This window comes from Amblyomma americanum, chromosome 6 (genome assembly GCF_052857255.1).
Source record: "Amblyomma americanum isolate KBUSLIRL-KWMA chromosome 6, ASM5285725v1, whole genome shotgun sequence".
Taxonomy (NCBI): domain Eukaryota; kingdom Metazoa; phylum Arthropoda; class Arachnida; order Ixodida; family Ixodidae; genus Amblyomma; species Amblyomma americanum.
Window position 1 is genome coordinate 101,222,239 of NC_135502.1, and position 20,169 is coordinate 101,242,407.

At 43.2% G+C, this 20,169-nt stretch overlaps 1 protein-coding gene across 4 annotated transcripts in view; it reads right to left on the bottom strand.

The window, feature by feature from the left end:
- Positions 1-7,546: 7,546 nt before the first annotated feature.
- LOC144093941 (uncharacterized) overlaps positions 7,547-20,169 on the bottom strand; it is a 38,453-nt gene continuing 25,830 nt past the window's right edge. For 2 of the 4 annotated variants that reach the window (XM_077627702.1, XM_077627701.1), the window contains 3 exons: positions 17,845-18,066; positions 15,460-15,681; positions 7,547-8,911 (listed from right to left, as the gene is read on the bottom strand). In XM_077627702.1, coding sequence (XP_077483828.1) covers positions 7,896-8,911; positions 15,460-15,681; positions 17,845-18,066 — 1,460 coding nt within the window. In that variant the 3' untranslated portion in view covers positions 7,547-7,895. The remainder of the gene's footprint in view (positions 8,912-15,459; positions 15,682-17,844; positions 18,067-20,169) is intronic. The other 2 variants (XM_077627704.1, XM_077627703.1) reach the window with 2 other exon arrangements.

The following is a 20,169-nucleotide window of genomic DNA, read 5'->3' on the forward strand; positions in this document are numbered from 1 at the left end:
ACACAGTGGTTTTCGTATTTCACTTCCTTCGAAATGCGACCGCCACGGCCGCCATCCGGCCTGCGACATTGGAATCGGCAGCCGAACCCCAGAAGTCACTGGGCCTCCGCTCCGGGCTTTTTGCCCTTTCAGGTGCGTCCCATAAGCAGTACAAGGTTATTCCAAGCATACTTCTAACAGTGAATCTTTTCGGAAGACCTGAATTATAAATGAAACATGCAGGGCTATGACAGAAAAGTAAAACGGATTACGCTGCGCATTATAGCAACAATTGAGAAAGAACTGCGAGATGCAAAACACTCTATAGATCTCATGAACGAATGTGTGAAAAATTCAGGAGTGAGATGAAGTTCCACACATGGCGGCTGCTTTGCCTTTTCTGTCAAAGCTGAACTTAGATATCGCAATTACGTTCCGCAAGAAGCACAGCAGTGAAACAACTGAAGCCCTTTTTGTTAGGCTTCAGTGTGGCCTCATAATTCTGGCATGATTTACCGCCTTCCGAAACTCATTTCTGATATCGAAACTATGCGACTATAAAGAATCCAATACCTGTCTGCAGAGATTTTAACATTGACCTATTATCAGATGAGTGACCATTTTTCTAAAAAATGATAATAACTCTCTAACATAACCAGTAAATCTGCACCTCTCATGGACTATGTTGTGCAAACTTGAAATGACGAAAAGTAAATGACGGAGACGAAAAAGAAAGGAAGAAGGTGACGTTTCCTCTCCCACACGAGAGCAGTTATCTATGATTAACCTTTGTGAGTCTTGTGGCGAAATTGAGTCCGTAAATCTTTTGCCGGCGGTTCACTCCTGTCCGTACAATTTACTTGGAGATCCCCCTCGCTCGTCTAAGGCTTCCTCTATCTATTCCGAGTCTCCGCTCCTTTGGGGCAAGCAGCAAGGGATATGCCCTGAGACCAGTGCGCGATTGTATTCGCGACTATATAATTACATCAGGTATATTCCTCTGCGAGAATGAGAATTCACTGGTTTTGAAGCGAAAAGCTTCACTACGCCAGTCCACACCGCACTTCGCGCGAGTCGGCGTATGTCGGAGCACGAGTGACGTCACGCACGGCGCAGTTTCTCTCGCTCCCTAGTCATTAGTGCGCATGCGCCACTAGTAGCACCGAGCCACAGGTGTTCCGCCGCTGCGCAGCGCCGCACCTTTCGTCAAAATAATAACTATAATAAAAAGGTGCGGTGCTAAAAGGACTAGGGAGCGAGAGAGCAACTGCGCCGTGCGTGACGTCACTCATGCTCCGACATACGACGGCTCGCGCGAAGCGCGGTGTTGACGAGCGTAGTGAAGCTTTTCGCTTCAAAAGCAGTGAATTCTCATTCTCGCAGAGGAATATACGTGATGTAATTATACAGTCGTGAATACAATCGCACACTGGTTTCAGGGCATATCCATTGCTGCTTGCCCCAAAGGAGCGGAGACTCAAAATAGATAGAGGAAGCCTTAGGCGAGCAAGGGGGATCTCCAAGTTCTACTCAATATACTCAAAATCATTTTCTCAGAATCGAACTTTCGATTTTTAGTTCTTTTTCCTCTTTCTCTCCCTACTTTATCCTTTCCTTTACGGCGCGGTTCGGGTGTCCACCGAGATATGTGAGACGGTTGCTGTGCCATTTCCTTAATTTCCTCAAAGCCAAACAAAACAAGTGAGCCAATGGCGTTCATAGAATTCATTGGTGTTGACAACTTTGCAAAGACCTTTCATTTTCAGGAAAGGAAAGGTGCACAACCGGCTCTGTGGGCCACTGGAGACCTCAATCTCGCTTTCACTTGGTATATCCTGGTTTAGCTTGGCTAATCCACATTAATTTTCTTCTTTTCCGTTTTTTTCTTCATTTTTTGCAGAAATTCTAGTCGAAGACACAGCATTATCCCAATACCCCACTCATTGTCCATGAGCGCGTTTGTATGCGCAATGCACCCTGGCCAGTCCCCGCCGTGGGTATGTGCCATTAAGCCTGAGGACGTCATCATCCCACTGAGGAAATAGCGCTAAGTGGTACAAAACGACGTGAACACAGGCAGACGAAGTGCGAATAATCATCATCGCATGAGCCTGTTGCGAATCACTGTCCTACTGGCTACAACAGGCACTTCTGAGAGTTGATAATTCATGACTGTAGACAGCGCAAAAAAGACGGGGACGTAGGAAGAACACAAAGACGAGCGTTGACTTTCAACTAAAGCTTTATTGCTTAATGCACTTAAAAAATCATGCTTCCATTCCATGAAAGAGAACTTCAGTTATCAGACCCATCACTGAGGCCTGGTTATCCCAAGCAGCTGCTCGTTGCCAATGGCGAAATCTATTCTTCCCGTTTTAAACTCACACAAAGCGAACAAGCATGAGGCACCATTCGTAACCGTTTAGAAAAAAATAACAGTGGTTCAACACATTCATGGCTTCTCACAGAAGTTGAAAAAATAGGGAATGGCGTTAACATTAAAGTTGTCTTTTCGGACCGTGACAAGCTGGCGAATTTAAAACAAGCTTGTCAATAATGCTGCGTTCATTGCACAACGATGCTCTATAAGACACCAAAATCAATTTGTACAAGGCGGTCATGCGCTGTGCCATGCCATTGCACGTTAAAGATCCCCAGGTGGTCTAAATTAATCCGGGGCCCTCCACTACAGCAGCTCTTTCCTCCTTTCTTCTTTCACTCCCTCCTTTATCCCCTCTTATAGGCCAGTTCAGGTATCAGCCGAGATGTGAGACAGATACTGAGGCATTTCCTTTCCCCAAAAACTAGTGGCATTTCCTTTCCCCAAAAACTAGTTTACTAATTTACCTTGTTAAGAAGGCGTTCTTTACTCAATCCCGCTATGGTTTGGTAAATAATATGCTGGGCAAACGGGGACGATGACTCAATGAGCGCCTCAAGGAGCATCACAACAATGTATATGAAACGATGAAAGGGCATGTGGGCATTCACTGCAGGACATGGGGCACTTTCCTTCCTCAATGCTGCAAGGACTGTAGAGATTGCATGCCAAACTTTTCCCAAACGAGAGTGTTAAGTAGACACGATAATCAGCATACCCGCGAAATTCTAGAAGCCGCAGATATAAATCGCGAGGATTGAGGACGCATGTGCCAATAGTGCTTCTTTTGCAGTAACAGCGAGGGAAATAAGCTAGCTTTTAGGATGCTAGATATATAATGACCCTGCTGTTGTCACCTTCAACAGTTGTTAACATATATCTGTTCATGCGATTTTCGTCATGTTTTATCTGGTTGTGCCTAATGTATGTACTTTCACTAGCAAAGCAATAAAGCTTCAGTTGAAAGTCAGCGCTCGTCTAAGTGTTCTTCCTACGTCCCCATCATTTTTTCACTGTCCACACTCAATCTCCTAGGTTTATATTCCTGCCACGAGCTTCTTTATCGTCTAGCAAAAATTGCCAAGAGCAATTAATCTCTTGTTTATTATGTGAGATTTTAAAATCTACTTGAATGTATGAACTGCGAAACCCTTCGTAATGAAAACGCAAATTTTGATTTTGAAAATTTTGCTTTCTACACTATAAAGGCAATTACCCAATAAACAAGTGTTGCCTTAAACATAATTATTAAGATCCTATATGTCGCTGAATAAATATGCTTGGCGTTCTGAAGAGAAACTATTGATTTTACAAAAAATGGAAGAAAAATAAAACAAATGAGTATTACCCTGGCAGCTTAAGTATTCAAGGAATAAGTAGCACTGATTTGAAAATATGCAAGAATGCATTACGCAAAACTGGTTGGTTTATGGTATATGGGGGTTTAATGTCCCAAAGCGACTCAGGCTATGAGAGACGCCGTAGTCAAGGGATTTGGATATTTCGACCACCTGGGGTTCTTTAACATGCACTGACATCGCACAGTACACGGGCCTCTAGAATTTCACCTCCATCGAAATTCGACCGCCGCGGCCGAGGTCGAACCCGCGTCTTTCGGGCCGGTAGCCAAGCGCCGTAACCACTCAGCCACCGCGGCGGCTCAAAACTGGTTAAATGAAATAAGTTATATATTTATAATTTATGGGGTTCAACGACCGAGGCTATGAGGGACAGCGCAATGGGGGACTCCGGGTGTTTCGACCACCTGGGGTTCTTTAACGTGCACTGACATCGCACAGTACATGGGTCTTTAGCATTTCGCCTTCATCGAAATGCGATCGCCACGGCCGAGATCAAAGCCGCCGCAAAGATACACCATGTAAAAGGGACACAAAGTCGCTTGGGGAGATGGTTATAAATATGTAACTGAATGAAACTGACAGAATCCAGTCAACCAAGATATTAATTCCCATTGCTTAATTAATATTTGTCACTAGTTTGCCCCACTAATCATTTCCCTTTGCTGTAGTCTACCTCATATCTACCTATACCTGTGAGCAATAACTTCTACTTTCTAAACATTAGCACTGAAGAGATAAGATATCTGTAACTAAAATGGCATAAACAAAGTAGTTGGTCTAGATGGCAGTCGGACCAGGGCAATGAAAGATAACATTGACATCTTCTGTCTTTACGTATGACAATTGTTCAATCACTCCCTATAGATAATAACTGTTACCAAGTGTAAGCACTAACTCTATCCCCCCCCCCCCCCCCTCTTGGCAAAAAAAAAAAACCCGCGGAAAAGTATGTAGTCCACATACCTCCGCTCCAAGAGATGGCCTTCTCTAGAAAGCACAGCAGCTGTCGAAAGAAACAACTGGAAAGGAAGGGACAGAGAAAAAGAATGACAAACAACAGAACACGTTCCTTATTGAAAAAGTGGCCCCAGAGAGGAGCAGCGGAGAGGTGTGGGGCAACGCATCGTACGCAGCTACGAGCAAGGACACCAGGGTTTCGGCCGCGACGCAAGGATGCCACTCCTTGACTTATCCGTCTTTCAATTAAGTGCTGCTGCGTTTCACGAAAACCAGAGTTCATATGTCCTCTTCGGTTGTTGTGCCACTCACTCGATCTGTGGCCTTTAACCCTAGATATACTCAAAATTGATTAAGTGGTTCCCGTATGCAAAGTAGAAGCAAACTAACGAGGCATTAATAGGCAGAAATCTGTACTGAACGTGCTCAACACACTCTCCAAAAAGATGATCACGCAGCAGGCTGAAAAGTGCCTTCAAGAGAACATTATAGCACCTCAGCAGCAAGAATTTGTTGCAAATGAATAAGCAAATGGATAAACAAATGGATCAACTTCACCACAAGCAATTAATTCCACCGGGCATCAAAGTAACATAGCTCTGATCATTCCCATCTTGCAGCGAAAATAAGAAGTTACAGTTTTGCAGACTTCACTTAAATTCTTTCATAGGGATTTATCCTGTTGGAAGAAAAGAGCGCTCATCAATTAATTCATATCAAATGAAAAATGTAGCTTTTGGAGTTTGTTATGGGCCCTATACTTTTCACTTAACATAAAGGATTTTCAACACCACTGACATAACTACATTAGCCTACAGCAACTCATTAACAGAGCCAGTTTCTTCATTGAAATACCTAAGGGATACTTTTGTTTGGCATTTACACCGGAAAAAACCAATTAACAACAGCTATGCAAAAAATGACCTTTCGGATGCCACACGCTGATTAGGGCGAAATATTACTTGCATCACAATATACTACGCTCCTGGTACTTCTCGTTTTCCCATTCGCATGTGAACTAATGATGCGGATCTTGAGGACAAACACAAAAGGTGTTCAAATTTATTCATACAGATTTTTCTTTGAGAAGCAGAGAACGATACGTCTGTGCGTTCAATGCAGGCTGATTATACGGTATGGCAAGCATTAATTACATAAGAGGGTGCAACAAAAAGATTATAATTAACTAAAATAGAATGATATTGATATTAACAACTAAAATAAAATGATATTTTGAAATTGAAGACATTTGAAATAGAATGCGAACCTAGTTTATAAAATTTCTGAATCAGGTTCGTGCTTCAAGATATGGAGAGTAGAAGATACACACTTAGCAGTTCGTTAAGTTGGCTTTATTGTGTTAGATGGTAAAACATCGCTGCAGGTGGTATTATTACAATAGACTTGGCCAACATTACCTTGTCCTAAAAGACGTAAACTGCGTCTGTGTTTTATTCAAGGAATGCCCATATTATCAATATACAACGTGCAAAAACCAACTCGAAGCGCTCTCAAAAACGTTCTTTTTCATCTTCCTTATCTCAAAGCATGATGCTAATTATAAAATTTTAAAAATTCAGCTGCTTCGATTTTCATGACCTTCAATTCAGCAAATATGTAACCTTGTGTCTTATAACTAAATGAAAAAAGTTAACCAAGCTTTTCGTCGAACTGTTTCACATAAATAATGCCTGCATTCGCATAAAAACCTACAAAAGACAATGCACTAAAGTATCTTTCATAGCTTTTGAAAGAAAAAATTTATAGAAAAATATACAGGGGAAGTTTTTTACTACATTTAATTCAGTATGAAAACACGAATTTGTGCTACGCATAGAACACCATGATGTGCGGGCAGTGCAGCAGGTGCGCACGCACTAGGCCAGGTTCTTGACATACACTAAACGATTTTGCTAAGCTCTGAACATCAAAATTAGTCGTCAGAATAGCAAAAGCCTGCTTATCGCCTTTACTCTGCATCAAAATGTCAGCACTGACTGCGATAACTTGTAATTTCAATCACTGTAGCAGCAACATTTTTATGCAAATCACGTGCTTATTCCTATCTTAGCGCCACTATAAAATTTCACTTTTGGTTAACAAAGTAACACATTCTCCCCTTCAGTTAATTAAGCCTCGTTGCCCTACCTTCTCGTAGCACAAGGTAAGCATGGAATTGTAATTTTAACCGTCCAAAATGTAGCAGTGTATATGGTGAATGCCTCATATGTCGTTCATTGGAGCCAAAAATGGAAAAATGCTCGATCTGTGTGAAAGTAGCCAGAAATTTTAAACTGATCTGTAAATCGCCTACAAGTGCAAACAACTTATGCCTGAAACTCTCAGTTCGTGAATTCTGCTTTAATTTTCTTTCATTTTTCGACAGCATTATGTGCTCACAGGTTCTTGGAGTCTGCTCTATTTTTGTATTTGGTTATGTGTACCTTGTAAACACTAGCAGTACTATTATGTACATAACGAATAATTCTGCAGCCTTCTATCTTCTGCGTCTGAGCCTGATAGTGATTTCTGCATTTAACCAGACACTAACCTTTGGAGCTCTCAGCTGTAAACAGCATTTGAACATATTTCCTGTTTTTCGCAAAAAAGCTTCTAAAAAGTACGCACACAGGTCTGCTGTTTTAGTGAATAAATTTCATGGACTGGAGGCGCAGCCTGTATTGGCCTAGTAGCACGATTTCTAACTTCAGTATTAATGCGGATGTATGTAGCAAAGTATGGGGGCGAGAGTACCACTAATCTTACCATTAGCTTGTAACAACCTCCATCTAAATGAGAGTAACAAGCATATCCTAGATTAACCAATCGTTCATTGGCCTCATAAAAATGCATAAACATGAGAAGTGAATGAGAAGCCTCCAAAAGAAAAACTTTATTTTCTCACTCAAGTAACGAAGTCCAAGTTTATGCTTAGTCAAGCACATGTCACATGCAGCCACCTTTTGAAGATTTTAGCAGATGCCTATAATACAAACTTGCAAGTGAGAAAGGGAGAGAGAAAAATAACTGCCGTTACAAACTTAAGTGTCAAACAGATCTCGTGCAAGTGTGACCAAAGCAACCCGTTCAGTAAGCTGGCCCGGTGCTAGCCATGTTGAATGCGAGGTGCTTGGATATTCGAGCGAAATCACATGTATAAATTCTAGTCATTCCGTCCCATGACGAGCACGCTAGAAGTTACAACTCTATGTCCTAACTCACTCATGCAACGCCTTGTGACGATTTAAACCGCTGGGGTCAGCAAACAGCTTGTGGCAAACCAAGCACTCGTAAGGCTTCTCCCCAGTATGAGTTCTTTCGTGTCGCTTCATATTCCCCGGAAAGCAGCTCTTATAAGGGCAGTAGCTGCACTGCACGTATCGTTGGCTACCAGTAGATGCGTTGCGCCGCTTTTGAACATCCCCGCCGTCTGAGCTGACAGCGTTTTGGATTCGATGCTTAGTGATTTGCTTTTTCTTCCTTTCAGATATTTCTGTTGTCGGCTGAAGCTCTGTACTCTGTTTCCTTCCACGCTTTATGTAAAGGCTGCGCACCTTAAAGCTAAGATGTAGCTCCTCATGACGACTGAGATTGCCACGATCAGCCGACCTCCTAGGGCAGTACCTGCATTTGTAAGGCTTCTCTCCGGTATGAGTTCTCTCGTGTCGCTTCATATTCCCCGGAAAGCAGCTCCTATAAGAGCAGTAGCGGCACTGCATGAATCGTTGGCTACCAGTAGAGGCGTTGTGGCGCTTTTGAACATCCCCGCCGTCTGAGCTGGCAGCCTGTCGGACTCGACGCTTAGTGATTTGCTTCTTCTTTCTTTCAGATATTTCTGTTGTCGACTGAAGCTCTGCACTCTGTTTCCTTCCACGCTTTAAGAAGAGGCTGCGCCTCTTAACGCTACGATGTAGTTCCTCATGACGACTGAGATTGCCGCGATCAGCACACCTCCTAGGGCAGTACCTGCATTTGTAAGGCTTCTCTCCAGTATGAGTTCGCTCGTGTCTCAGCAAGTTTGAAGCAGCGGTAAGCACTTTAGGGCAGTAGTGGCAATAGAATTCCCGCTGGAGGCCTTTTGCTGCTTTGCGTCGTTTCAAAGCATCCACGCCGTCCCAGCCAGTAGCAGGACGGTTCCTCCGCTTGATTTTCTTTGTCTTTCTTACAGAAAGATTTCTTGATGTAAGATCCAAAGGTTGCAAGGAAACATCTTCACTGCAAGCATTTTCTGCACCTGCAGTATGCAAGAGAAATAACATTAAATTAAATCTAAACTATACTGTTACTACACAGTAACAAAAAAGGTTTGGCAGAAGGGAGTGTCACAGTGATTTATTTCCCTTCTGATACTCAGTGACTATTCATTGCCTCAAGGGAGTTGTGAAGTGAGTCGAAAGATCCTCACTCCTCGCACCAAAAGGCTTCTGACTATCACGGCAAACAGCGTGTGCGAGGCAAAGCTCCCTTTTCTTGATATTTTAGTTTCGAGCGAAATTCTTCCTGTGAAAGGTGATCGACCAACGCGATAACCAAAAACATTACATTTCGATATAAATCTGGTCCTCTCTGGCACCGAAATGGTAAAAGGAAACCAGCAGCAGTCTAGTGCACCTCAAAATTTGCTAGCATTTCTTTATTTAGAGATACCCCTGACTTCAACAAGATGCTTTTAACAGGTTAGGTAATATAGAAATGCACAGTCGAAAAATGTTTGTCAAGAGGAATGAGTTCAATAGTGGAACAGTGCCTTTCTCTGGCACACTGAAATAGATGGAATAGGCAGTAGAGATCTCTACAGCAGCCCAAGGTTCTATTTTTAAACAAACCTTGAAAGATTTAATGCGGCAATCGATAGATATGGAGTCATGAATGTCTTCAGGCAATCAGTACTACTGACAAATTTCGTATAAAAAAATGAGGTACGAAACGTCCGCAGTGTGAAGCCTATATCACTTAAGCGGTGTGTCATGCATCTAAATTCCTCACCATGAACAAGGGTGGCACCGGTGAGTATTCTCAAGGTTCAGTAACAGTACACATAAACACCCCCAAAAGCAGCAGATTGGGCAGCTATTGCCGCAGCTCTGTTGGTAGAGCGCCGGACGCGAAATTCGGCGGTCATGGGTTCAGCTCCCAACAGTGGCATGTGGTTGTTTTTTCTCGTGCTTTCTAATCAATTATCTCTAAAATAATGACTATCAATCTCCCACTCATGAACCCCACAAATAAAGAAACATCCCTTATGCTGCTTGGTTTCAGTGTCTGTTAGCTTCTGTCATGTATTGACATGGTTAGCAATATATGGGGCATTTCACCTAAGATTTTACACAATTTTTAAAAATAGGTTTTTTTAGTTAGAACATCGCTTTTTCGGCATAGAACTCAGCGGTGTAGCACATCTGAATACAGCCAAGATGCGCTTTACTAGCAGGCTGGTTAAGCAATATTTAATAGTAAACTTTTTAACTATCACCGTCAGGCTTCTTATTTATTGAGAGGCGCATAGCCCACTGCAAGTAATATCCATATCAGTTTTTAGAATTTAGAAAACCCAGTTACGCTCAACGCTGTGGCCCAACATATTTTGGCTACATCACGCCAAATACGTGTGCTTTCGAGAAGCTCTCAGGCAAAGCAACCTCTCCAGTGCACGTAACTCGTCGAAATAGCCAAAATAGCAATGTAGTATATCGGTGTACTACTCCGCTGACAATGCTATGCCGAAAAAAGCACTGTTCTAATTCTTTTTAGCATTTTTTAAATTATGTAAAGTCTTAGGTAAAACGCCCTGTATACTTGCAACTCTTGATTTTCAACAGGGTTATCAAGCCGCCACTGTGGCTCATTCATTATGGCGCTCGGCTGCTGACTCGAAAGACGTGGGTTTGCATTTCGATGGAAACAAAAATGCTAGAGGCCCATGTACTGTGTGATGTCGGTGCACATTAAACAACCCCAGGTGGTCGAAATTAGCCAGAGCCTTCCACTGCAGCGCCCCTCATAGCCTGAGTCGCTTAGGGATGTTAAATCACACAGAACCAAAACCGATCAACAGCCTTTTAAGCAGCTGGTTCAGAAATTGTACCCGTATGAACTTAGCATGCTTGTTAACTTTAGTTAGAGTAGCGCTACCAAGGAGTTGTGAAGGTGAAGCGTAAGCATCCTATCTGTTGTAATTAAATCTGTGTTCGTTTTGCTGTATGTTTTGTAATGTTGTGATGCTTGTGTCCGTGCACAAAAACCAAGATGACATGCCACATTTGACTACCGGTTAGGCTTAGCAAACTTAATGCCAGGAATGGTTATTGTGTCTGATGAGGCTTTTTTATTGTCCGTTTTTGAGAATAAACCGTGTTGAGAGGCCCTTGCAGTAAGGTATGATAAGTGTTTTTCCCATTTCATGTGTTCAGCGATAAATATGTCAAGATGTTTCGGTTGGTTAAATTTTTATTTAAGAGCGTTAGAGGCCATAATGAAAAGTGAAGGCTTATTTTTTATTAGTTATGGTCATGCGGACCATTATTTTTCCCACGATGGTAACTGCGCACCGCTTCTCGCACTTATTGCTATCTGCATGCAGATGGGATGACGACACGGACAGGCGAAACAGAGGGAGCTATGCTATTATATCTGGCGGTATGTAGAAAAATTAGGAACATATCTGAAGCAAATATCATGGACGCTATAGGCAGGAAGGAAGCATAGCTAGTGATCAAGCGGCACCAGAATGGCTCATAGACACAAAACCTCAGAACCCTGGCAGCGTTACAAAACACGCGATTGGTTGAAACGGTGACTTCATCAAAGGTGGAAAAATACGAGGTGCTAACCACTAAAAGTTAGTATGTACCATTACGCACAACTGCACCAACTAAAACGGAATAGAATAACATTGAAAAAGAATTCAATTGACCTAGGATACAATTAGAATAGAATTGAAATATAGTTAGAAGAGAATGAGAATAGAACTGGAATAGCAATGGAATAAAATTTTAATTGAACAACAAAGCTTTGTTAAAGGATAGCAATGATGGTAGCCATATGTTACTCCTAACAAGCGCAATTTTACTCTCTAGTGAGAGTCATATCACTTTTTTGATTAAAGCTCAGATGATCACATTACAAGTATGTGGCAGGCCACACCAGATGATGCTACGTGACGGTTGTCCAAGGAATCAAACTTGCACTTATACCACCAGTGGAGGCTCTTGACATGGTTTGATGGGAGAAACTTGTTCTGCCAAAAAAAAAATGTGGAATAGATGTGTGCAAACTTTGACTATCTAAAGGAAGTAATTACGGCCTCAGTTTTTTTTTTCTTACAGTGCAGTGCCGAAATAAGTGTACAGCCCTGCTGAGATGAAAATGACACAATGACAAATACCATTCAAATTTTGTTTTCAGTGAACATTGATTCTATGGTTCTTTCTGGCCAAGTAAAGGCTTGACCTTCAGCGAGAGATGCATTTATTGCTTAGGAAATTACAGTTCAAAATTTTCCCATCACTCAACTCAAATTCGTGTTCTAGTCTCTGGCATCGGTTCCTAAAAGACTGTATCGACTCATCGCAGTGAACTTGCGAAATTGGCCACCGATGGCGACAACTGTATTACATGTTTTGCCTTCTAAATCATAAAATATGTTTTCAGTGAAAACATCACCTGTGCCGTTATTGTGTGCCGCCATATTCATGTAGGCGAACTTCGACTTCGCAGATATAAAACCATAGAACGCATAATACTTTGAGAGGGTGTATCAGTGCTTAAGACAGGACACAAGGATTGAGACATACAGTTCCCTGACTAACAAACAAGTCATTGATTGCAGCATATGAAGCATTAAGGATACACGGTGAGCTAAAGTAACAAGAAAAACCGCACAACCACAGCTCTGGGAGGGATAATAGAGCGTCACTGAATAAGAAACGCAAAATCTTGTAAGAAGAGAGCTATCGAGGGGCCGCTGATGTATGTGTCATTTGTTTTCTGTATATTATAGGCCTTGGAAATAAATTTTGAGGACTCATCTGTACACGTAGCGATGATAGGAATCTGCTGCAGAACCACTTCGCAATTTTTGCATAAAGCAGTGTATCACTAGATGGTTTCTGTTTGATTTGGTCTCTAAATATCTCACTTGCTCATGTATGGTCGATCGTTTATGCAGCGTCCCGTCTCACCAATGTATTAATGGCTGCATGACGGCAGAATCTTATATACCACACCAACGCTACAGTGAACTAAATTCTCCTGATGCTATTTCTGACATTCTTTTTACCTTCTTTCTTTGTTAACTCATTTTCACTGCCCAACTAGTTTATTCTGGGCGGAAAACGGCAACCACATGCTCCCTTTGCTCACAATCTTCTTCAGGTTGTGTGAGACTTTTGCGCGCATGGGATGCATGCTGTTTTCTTCACTACAGGTTGGTCAACAATGTTGCGCTTGCTACTTTGGATGCTGCATTCGGCAAACAGGGACTCTGCTATGCTCCGCAACATCGCATCGAATGAAGGAGAGTCCCTGCTTGCTGAATGCGAAATCAAAAAGAGCAAGCACATGAATGCTCACTAACCAGCCAAGACGAAAACAGCGTACATGCACAAAGTCTTGAAAAACCTGAAAAAGATTGTGAACAAAGTGGGCGTGAATTTAAGCGGGAAAAGAATACTGACAAAAACTGAGATAACATGACGTTTCGGAACCTACTTGGTTCCTTCTTCAGGTGCGAGAGCGGACGTGTTCCAGCTTGGCTTTTTAAGACCTTGTATAGTCATTTCCCGGTTTATTGAACGTAAGCCATGGTTGTTAGAGGGAGCAAGGCTTCTGGGGGAGTGGTTAACAATCCTCCGTGTCTGTTGAATGTGCATGGACCATGGCTCAAGTAAGAGCCTCCTGCGCAGGGGTAACTAGGTCTCCAGCCCAATGGCTCTGTCGAAGTCACTCCTGTGGTCACGTGCATGCCTCACAGAGTTCAGCCACCGCTCTTCGATCCCTGTTTTGGTTTATGGGAGTTTAACGTACCAAAGCGACTGAGGCTATGAGGGACACCGTAGTGAAGGGTTAGGATATGAAAATTTCGACCACCTGGGGTTCTTTTAACATGCACTGACGTGAGTGATTCCTGTTCATTTTTCTGACATCTGTTCTGTGCTGCTGCATTCTTTCAGGGAAATACTTGGTTTCGCAAATGTACTACGCCAGCCACTTCATGCGAGATATTCTATACGTTGATTTGGGTCTTTCCTTCCCGATGATGGCTTTTTCGGATGGGGAGTAGGTGCCTGATGGTGAAAGGTGGCTTGTGTGTTGTTTGCACTCCTTCCTTTCTGATAACCGAGGCCAAGGTTTCGTGGTGCCTTTTACATAAGGGACGCATATGTTTTTTTGCTGGTGTCATGTGCTTGGTCCAGAGGTGGAAATATTTTTGTTCTTGTTAGATATTTTCTGGTTTTAAATGATATGCCGAATCAACGCATATCTCTGTCCAATGTTTTTTTTTTAGTATAAATGAGAATCAAGTTGCTGTTTTCCACCCAAGATAAACTTTGTGGGCTGTGCAAACAAGTAAACCAAGAAGGAAGATGAAGGGCTGTTAGAAAAAAAGCATCAGAAGTAGTTTGTTGACTGTATCGTTGTTATAGCATACAAGATTCCGATGTCATGCAGCCAGTCTACTTCAGTGAGATGGAACGCTGGCCTCAGTGATTGACTACATGGGCATGCCAAATATACACAGAACAAGTCACACACAAACTAGATAGCTATACACCGTGCTGAGTGCGAAAATTGAGAGCTGGTTTTGTAGCAGACTGCTATCATTTCCAGGTATAAATATGAGCCCTCGAACGTCATTTCCTAGGCCTACAATCATAGGTGCCGACTGCGAGGGGACTGGAGGGCTCAAGCCCCCCTGAAAATTTTCTGGGGGGGCTTATATCAGCTATATCAGGGGGGTGACAACAGCTATGCCAGACTGCCACACACTATATTAAGCACTATATTTAGGGTACCTGAAAGCTGGAATCATTTTTGATGTCAGTCCATGTTGCGACGCTATTCAGTTTTAAAATCTGAAAAAAAAGGCAAATTTTCGTGCCCTCCCGTAGGCAGCATTGCATAATACTGAAATGCGCTGGGAGGCTTGTGTGTCAAAAAAATCGGCGGCATGTATGGCATGTTCCACCAAATTTTAGTCTGAATTGCACCCCAACCAGTGATTTCAAGCATTCTTAAAATTCGTTCAGGTTAGTGATCTCTTCTAAGATGATGGTTCTGAGAAGAAAAAAACAGCTTTGGTTTCAGTTTTCGCTTCAGTTCCGGCTCCATTTCGACATTGCGAACTGGCAGAACATCCGGCATCATTTTGTGCGCGATATATATACCCATCAGAAAAGGTTATTTTGAGGCACTGAAAAATATGATTTCGATAATAATATCAGAGCTACTATGCGTAACCTCTCTTCTTTGTACTAACGCAGTCAAGAGTGCTAAATAGCACCTGCAAAGGCAATGAGGGTGCTCCTGTGGCATACGTAGTCACTGTGCAGGTTTAACAGTGGTCACAGTGTACCACCAAAGAAGTAGCAGTCTCAGCGGTTGCCTTCAGTTTCGACGATAATCCAAACTCCCCATCCATAAGCTGCACCTTCCCCTCACTACCACCGCTATTTCGCACCCTAAGGCAATGTTGAGCCTTTTCCGAAGAGTCTGGGTTTTAACTAAAATCTTTGTTTGACACAACGCTTCTCTGTTGCTTGTATACAAACACTCAGCTCTCACCTTCGAAGGGCTGATCATTTCTTTGGTCTGTACCTTCTTCCACACTGCTAAAGAACTCAATGCAGTACTGGCCAGCTTCCTCTGCACAAAGATGAATCTTGTCACCAGCCGCACAGTCGTGGTCGCGGCCCTCTTCACTATCCGGGGCCAATGCAGCAGGAGCGCTGACGGCAGTTACAGCACATTCTGATGCAGGAGGATCGGTGGTGGTCACCGAACACTCTGGTGTAGGAGGAGCAATAAAGGGCTGTTAGAAAAAAAGCATCAGAAGTAGTTTGTTGACTGTATCGTTGTTATAGCATACAAGATTCCGATGTCATGCAGCCAGTCTACTTCAGTGAGATGGAACGCTGGCCTCAGTGATTGACTACTTGGGCATGCCAAATATACACAGAACAAGTCACACAGAAACTAGATAGCTATACACCGTGCTGAGTGCGAAAATTGAGAACTGGTTTTGTAGCAGACTGCTATCATTTCCATGTATAAATATGATCCCTCGAACGTCATTTCCTAGGCCTACAATCATAGGCGCCGACTGCGAGGGGACTGGAAGGCTCAAGCCCCCTGAAAATTTTCTGGGGGGGCTTATATCAGCTATATCAGGGGGGGTGACAACAGCTATGCCAGACTGCCACACACTATATTAAGCACTATATTTAGGGTACCTGAAAGCTGGAATCATTTTTGATGTCAGTCCATGTTGCGACGCTATACAGTTTTAAAATCTGAAAAAAAAGGCAAATTTTCGTGCCCTCCCGTAGGCAGCATTGCATAATACTGAAATGCGCTGAGAGGCTTGTGTGTCACAAAAATCGGCGCACATTTTTGTGAAGCTGGCGCCACGCGAAAGAACCGAGCGCGCGCTGCAGCATAGACTGTTCAATAATCTTGGAGAAGTCTCCCCTCCTGGCGTGTTGAGATTGTGTAACCTTTCGCGCACTTGGCTTCATCTGCTCCTCATCGCTCGTAGGTGGTGGTGACTCACCGGCGGAGAAGCCCCTACAATTGTTCCAATGACCTGACCAATGACGATGCGCGTTTCGGTGGGAGGCAGAGAGGACACTTGTGCTCCAAAAGCTACGTGCATGTGCTCGTCTGCTACTACTTCTCGTGTTAAATTTGTCAGCATTATTGACGCTGATTCCTCTACTGTACCACTTGGTTCTTGGGTTCCTCAAGGATAAGTACTTGGCCCCCTTACCTTTTATATCTTCTATATGGCTGTAAATTACCGTTCCCCTCTTTAATGTATTCTGTATCCTCACAGTAAAATAAATAAAGAAATATCTCTTGCCAAGGAGCATGCCCGGAGGAGGGGGGAGACGGTGAATGAAAATGAGATAGTGCTAACTGCCCCCCTCCCCCGGCAAATTGAAAACTCGGCGCCTATGCCTACAATATACAGAAAACAAACAACACATGCATCAGCAGCCCATCCATAGCTCGCTTCTCACATAAAAATGCATTTCTTAATCAGTGGCGCTTAATGTTTATCCGGTTGTATGGCTCTCCGGTTTTTGTTATTTTTGGTCGCCATGTTTCCTTCATATGTTCACTCTCATGTTGCGATAAATAATTTGGTTTCTAGTCAGCGCAAGTTGCATCTTGTTCCCTTTGTCATGTCTTTAGCACTGTTACGTCCTCTCCTTCAACATGTACCAACCGGCCTGCATCAGCCCTCTTCTGGTATAAAACTTGATGGACCAATAAATTTTCCTGCTCGTGCGATGTAAAGCACTTATTCATTTATTTGAGTTTCTTTCATACAAAATGTATGGCATGTTCCACCAAATTTTAGTCTGAATTGCATCCCAAACTGATTTGAAGCATTCTTAAAATTCGTTCAGGTTAGTGATCTCTTCTAAGATGATGGTTCTGAGAAGAAAAAAACAGCTTTGGCTTCAGTTTTCGCTTCAGTTCCGGCTCCGTTTCGACATTGCGAACTGGCAGAACATCCGGCATCATTTTGTGCGCGTTATATATACCCATCAGAAAAGGTTATTTTGAGGCACTGAAAAATATGATTTCGATAATAATGTCAGAGCTACTATGCATAACCTCTCTTCTTTGTACTAACGCAGTCATGAGTGCTAAATAGCACCAGCAAAGGCAATGAGGGTGCTCCTGTGGCATACGTAGTCACTGTGCAGGTTTAACAGTGGTCACAAGGTACCACCAAAGAAGTAGCAGTCTCAGCGGTTGCCTTCAGTTTCGACGATAATCCAAACTCCCCATCCATAAGCTGCACCTTCCCCTCACTACCGCCGCTATTTCGCACCCTCAGGCAATTTTGAGCCGTTTCCGAAGAGTCTGGTTTTTAACTAAAAACTTTGTTCGACACAACGCTTCTCTGTTGCTTGTATACAAACACTCAGCTCTCACCTTCGAAGGGCTGATCATTTCTTTGGTCTGTACCTTCTTCCACACTGCTATAGAACTCAATGCAGTACTGGCCAGCTTCCTCTGCACAAAGATGAATCTTGTCACCAGCCGCACAGTCGTGGTCGCGGCCCTCTTCACTATCCGGGGCCAATGCAGCAGGAGACCTGACGGCAGTTACAGCACATTCTGATGCAGGAGGATCGGTGGTGGTCAGCAAACACTCTGGTGTAGGAGGAGCAATAAAGGGCTGTTAGAAAAAAAGCATCAGAAGTAGTTTGTTGACTGTATCGTTGTTATAGCATACAAGATTCCGATGTCATGCAGCCAGTCTACTTCAGTGAGATGGAACGCTGGCCTCAGTGATTGACTACTTGGGCATGCCAAATATACACAGAACAAGTCACACAGAAACTAGATAGCTATACACCGTGCTGAGCGCCAAAATTGAGAACTAGTTTTGTAGCAGACTGCTATCATTTCTAGGTATAAATATGATCCCTCGAACGTCATTTCCTAGGCCTACAATCAAAGGCGCCGACTGCGAGGGGACTGGAGGGCTCAAGCCCCCCTGAAAATTTTCTGGGGGGGCTTATATCAGCTATATCAGGGGGGTGACAACAGCTATGCCAGACGGCCACACACTATATTAAGCACTATATTTAGGGTACCTGAAAGCTGGAATCATTTTTGATGTCAGTTCATGTTGCGACGCTATACAGTTTTAAAATCTGAAAACAAAAGCAAATTTTCGTGCCCTCCTGTAGGCAGCATTGCATAATACTGAAATGCGCTGGGAGGCTTGTGTGTCACAAAAATCGGCGCACATTTTTGTGAAGCTGGCGCCACGCGAAAGAACCGAGCGCGCGCTGCAGCATAGACTGTTCAATAATCTTGGAGAAGTCTCCCCTCCTGGCGTGTTGAGATTGTGTAACCTTTTGCGCACTTGGCTTCATCTGCTCCTCATCGCTCGTAGGTGGTGGTGACTCACCGGCGGAGAAGCCCCTACAATTGTTCCAATGACCTGACCAATGACGATGCGCGTCTCGGTGGGAGGCAGAGAGGACACTTGTGCTCCAAAAGCTACGTGCATGTGCTCGTCTGCTACTACTTCTCGTGTTAAATTTGTCAGCATTATTGACGCTGATTCCTCTACTGTACCACTTGGTTCTCGGGTTCCTCAAGGATAAGTACTTGGCCCCCTTACCTTTTATATCTTCTATATGGCTGTAAATTGCCGTTCCCTTCTTTAATGTATTCTGTATCCTCACAGTAAAATAAATAAAGAAATATCTCGCCAAGGAGCATGCCCGGAGGAGGGGGGAGACAGTGAATGAAAAAGAGATAGTGCTAACTGCCCCCCTCCCCCGGCAAATTGAAGACTCGACGCCTATGCCTACAATATACAGAAAACAAACGACACATGCATCAGCAGCCCATCCATATCTCGCTTCTCACATAAAAATGCATTTCTTAATCAGTGGCGCTTAATGTTTATCCGGTTGTATGGCTCTCCGGTTTTTGTTATTTTTGCTCGCCATGTTTCCTTCATATGTTCACACTCATGTTGCGATAAATAATTTGGTTTCTAGTCAGCGCAAGTTGCATCTTGTTCCCTTTGTCATGTCTTTAGCACTGTTACGTCCTCTCCTTCAACATGTACCAACCGGCCTGCATCAGCCCTCTTCTGGTATAAAACTTGATGGACCAATAAATTTTCCTGCTCGTGCAATGTAAAGCACTTATTCATTTATTTGAGTTTCTTTCATACAAAATGTATGGCATGTTCCACCAAATTTTAGTCTGAATTGCATCCCAAACTGATTTGAAGCATTCTTAAAATTCGTTCAGGTTAGTGATCTCTTCTAAGATGATGGTTCTGAGAAGAAAAAAACAGCTTTGGCTTCAGTTTTCGCTTCAGTTCCGGCTCCGTTTCGACATTGTGAACTGGCAGAACATCCGGCATCATTTTGTGCGCGATATATATACCCATCAGAAAAGGTTATTTTGAGGCACTGAAAAATATGATTTCGATAATAATATCAGAGCTACTATGCGTAACCTCTCTTCTTTGTACTAACGCAGTCAAGAGTGCTAAATAGCACCTGCAAAGGCAATGAGGGTGCTCCTGTGGCATACGTAGTCACTGTGCAGGTTTAACAGTGGTCACAGTGTACCACCAAAAAAGTAGCAGTCTCAGCGGTTGCCTTCAGTTTCGACTATAACCCAAACTCTCCATCCATAAGCTGCACCTTCCCCTCACTACCGCCGCTATTTCGCACTCTCAGGCAATGTCGAGCCGTTTCCGAAGAGTATGGTTTTTAACTA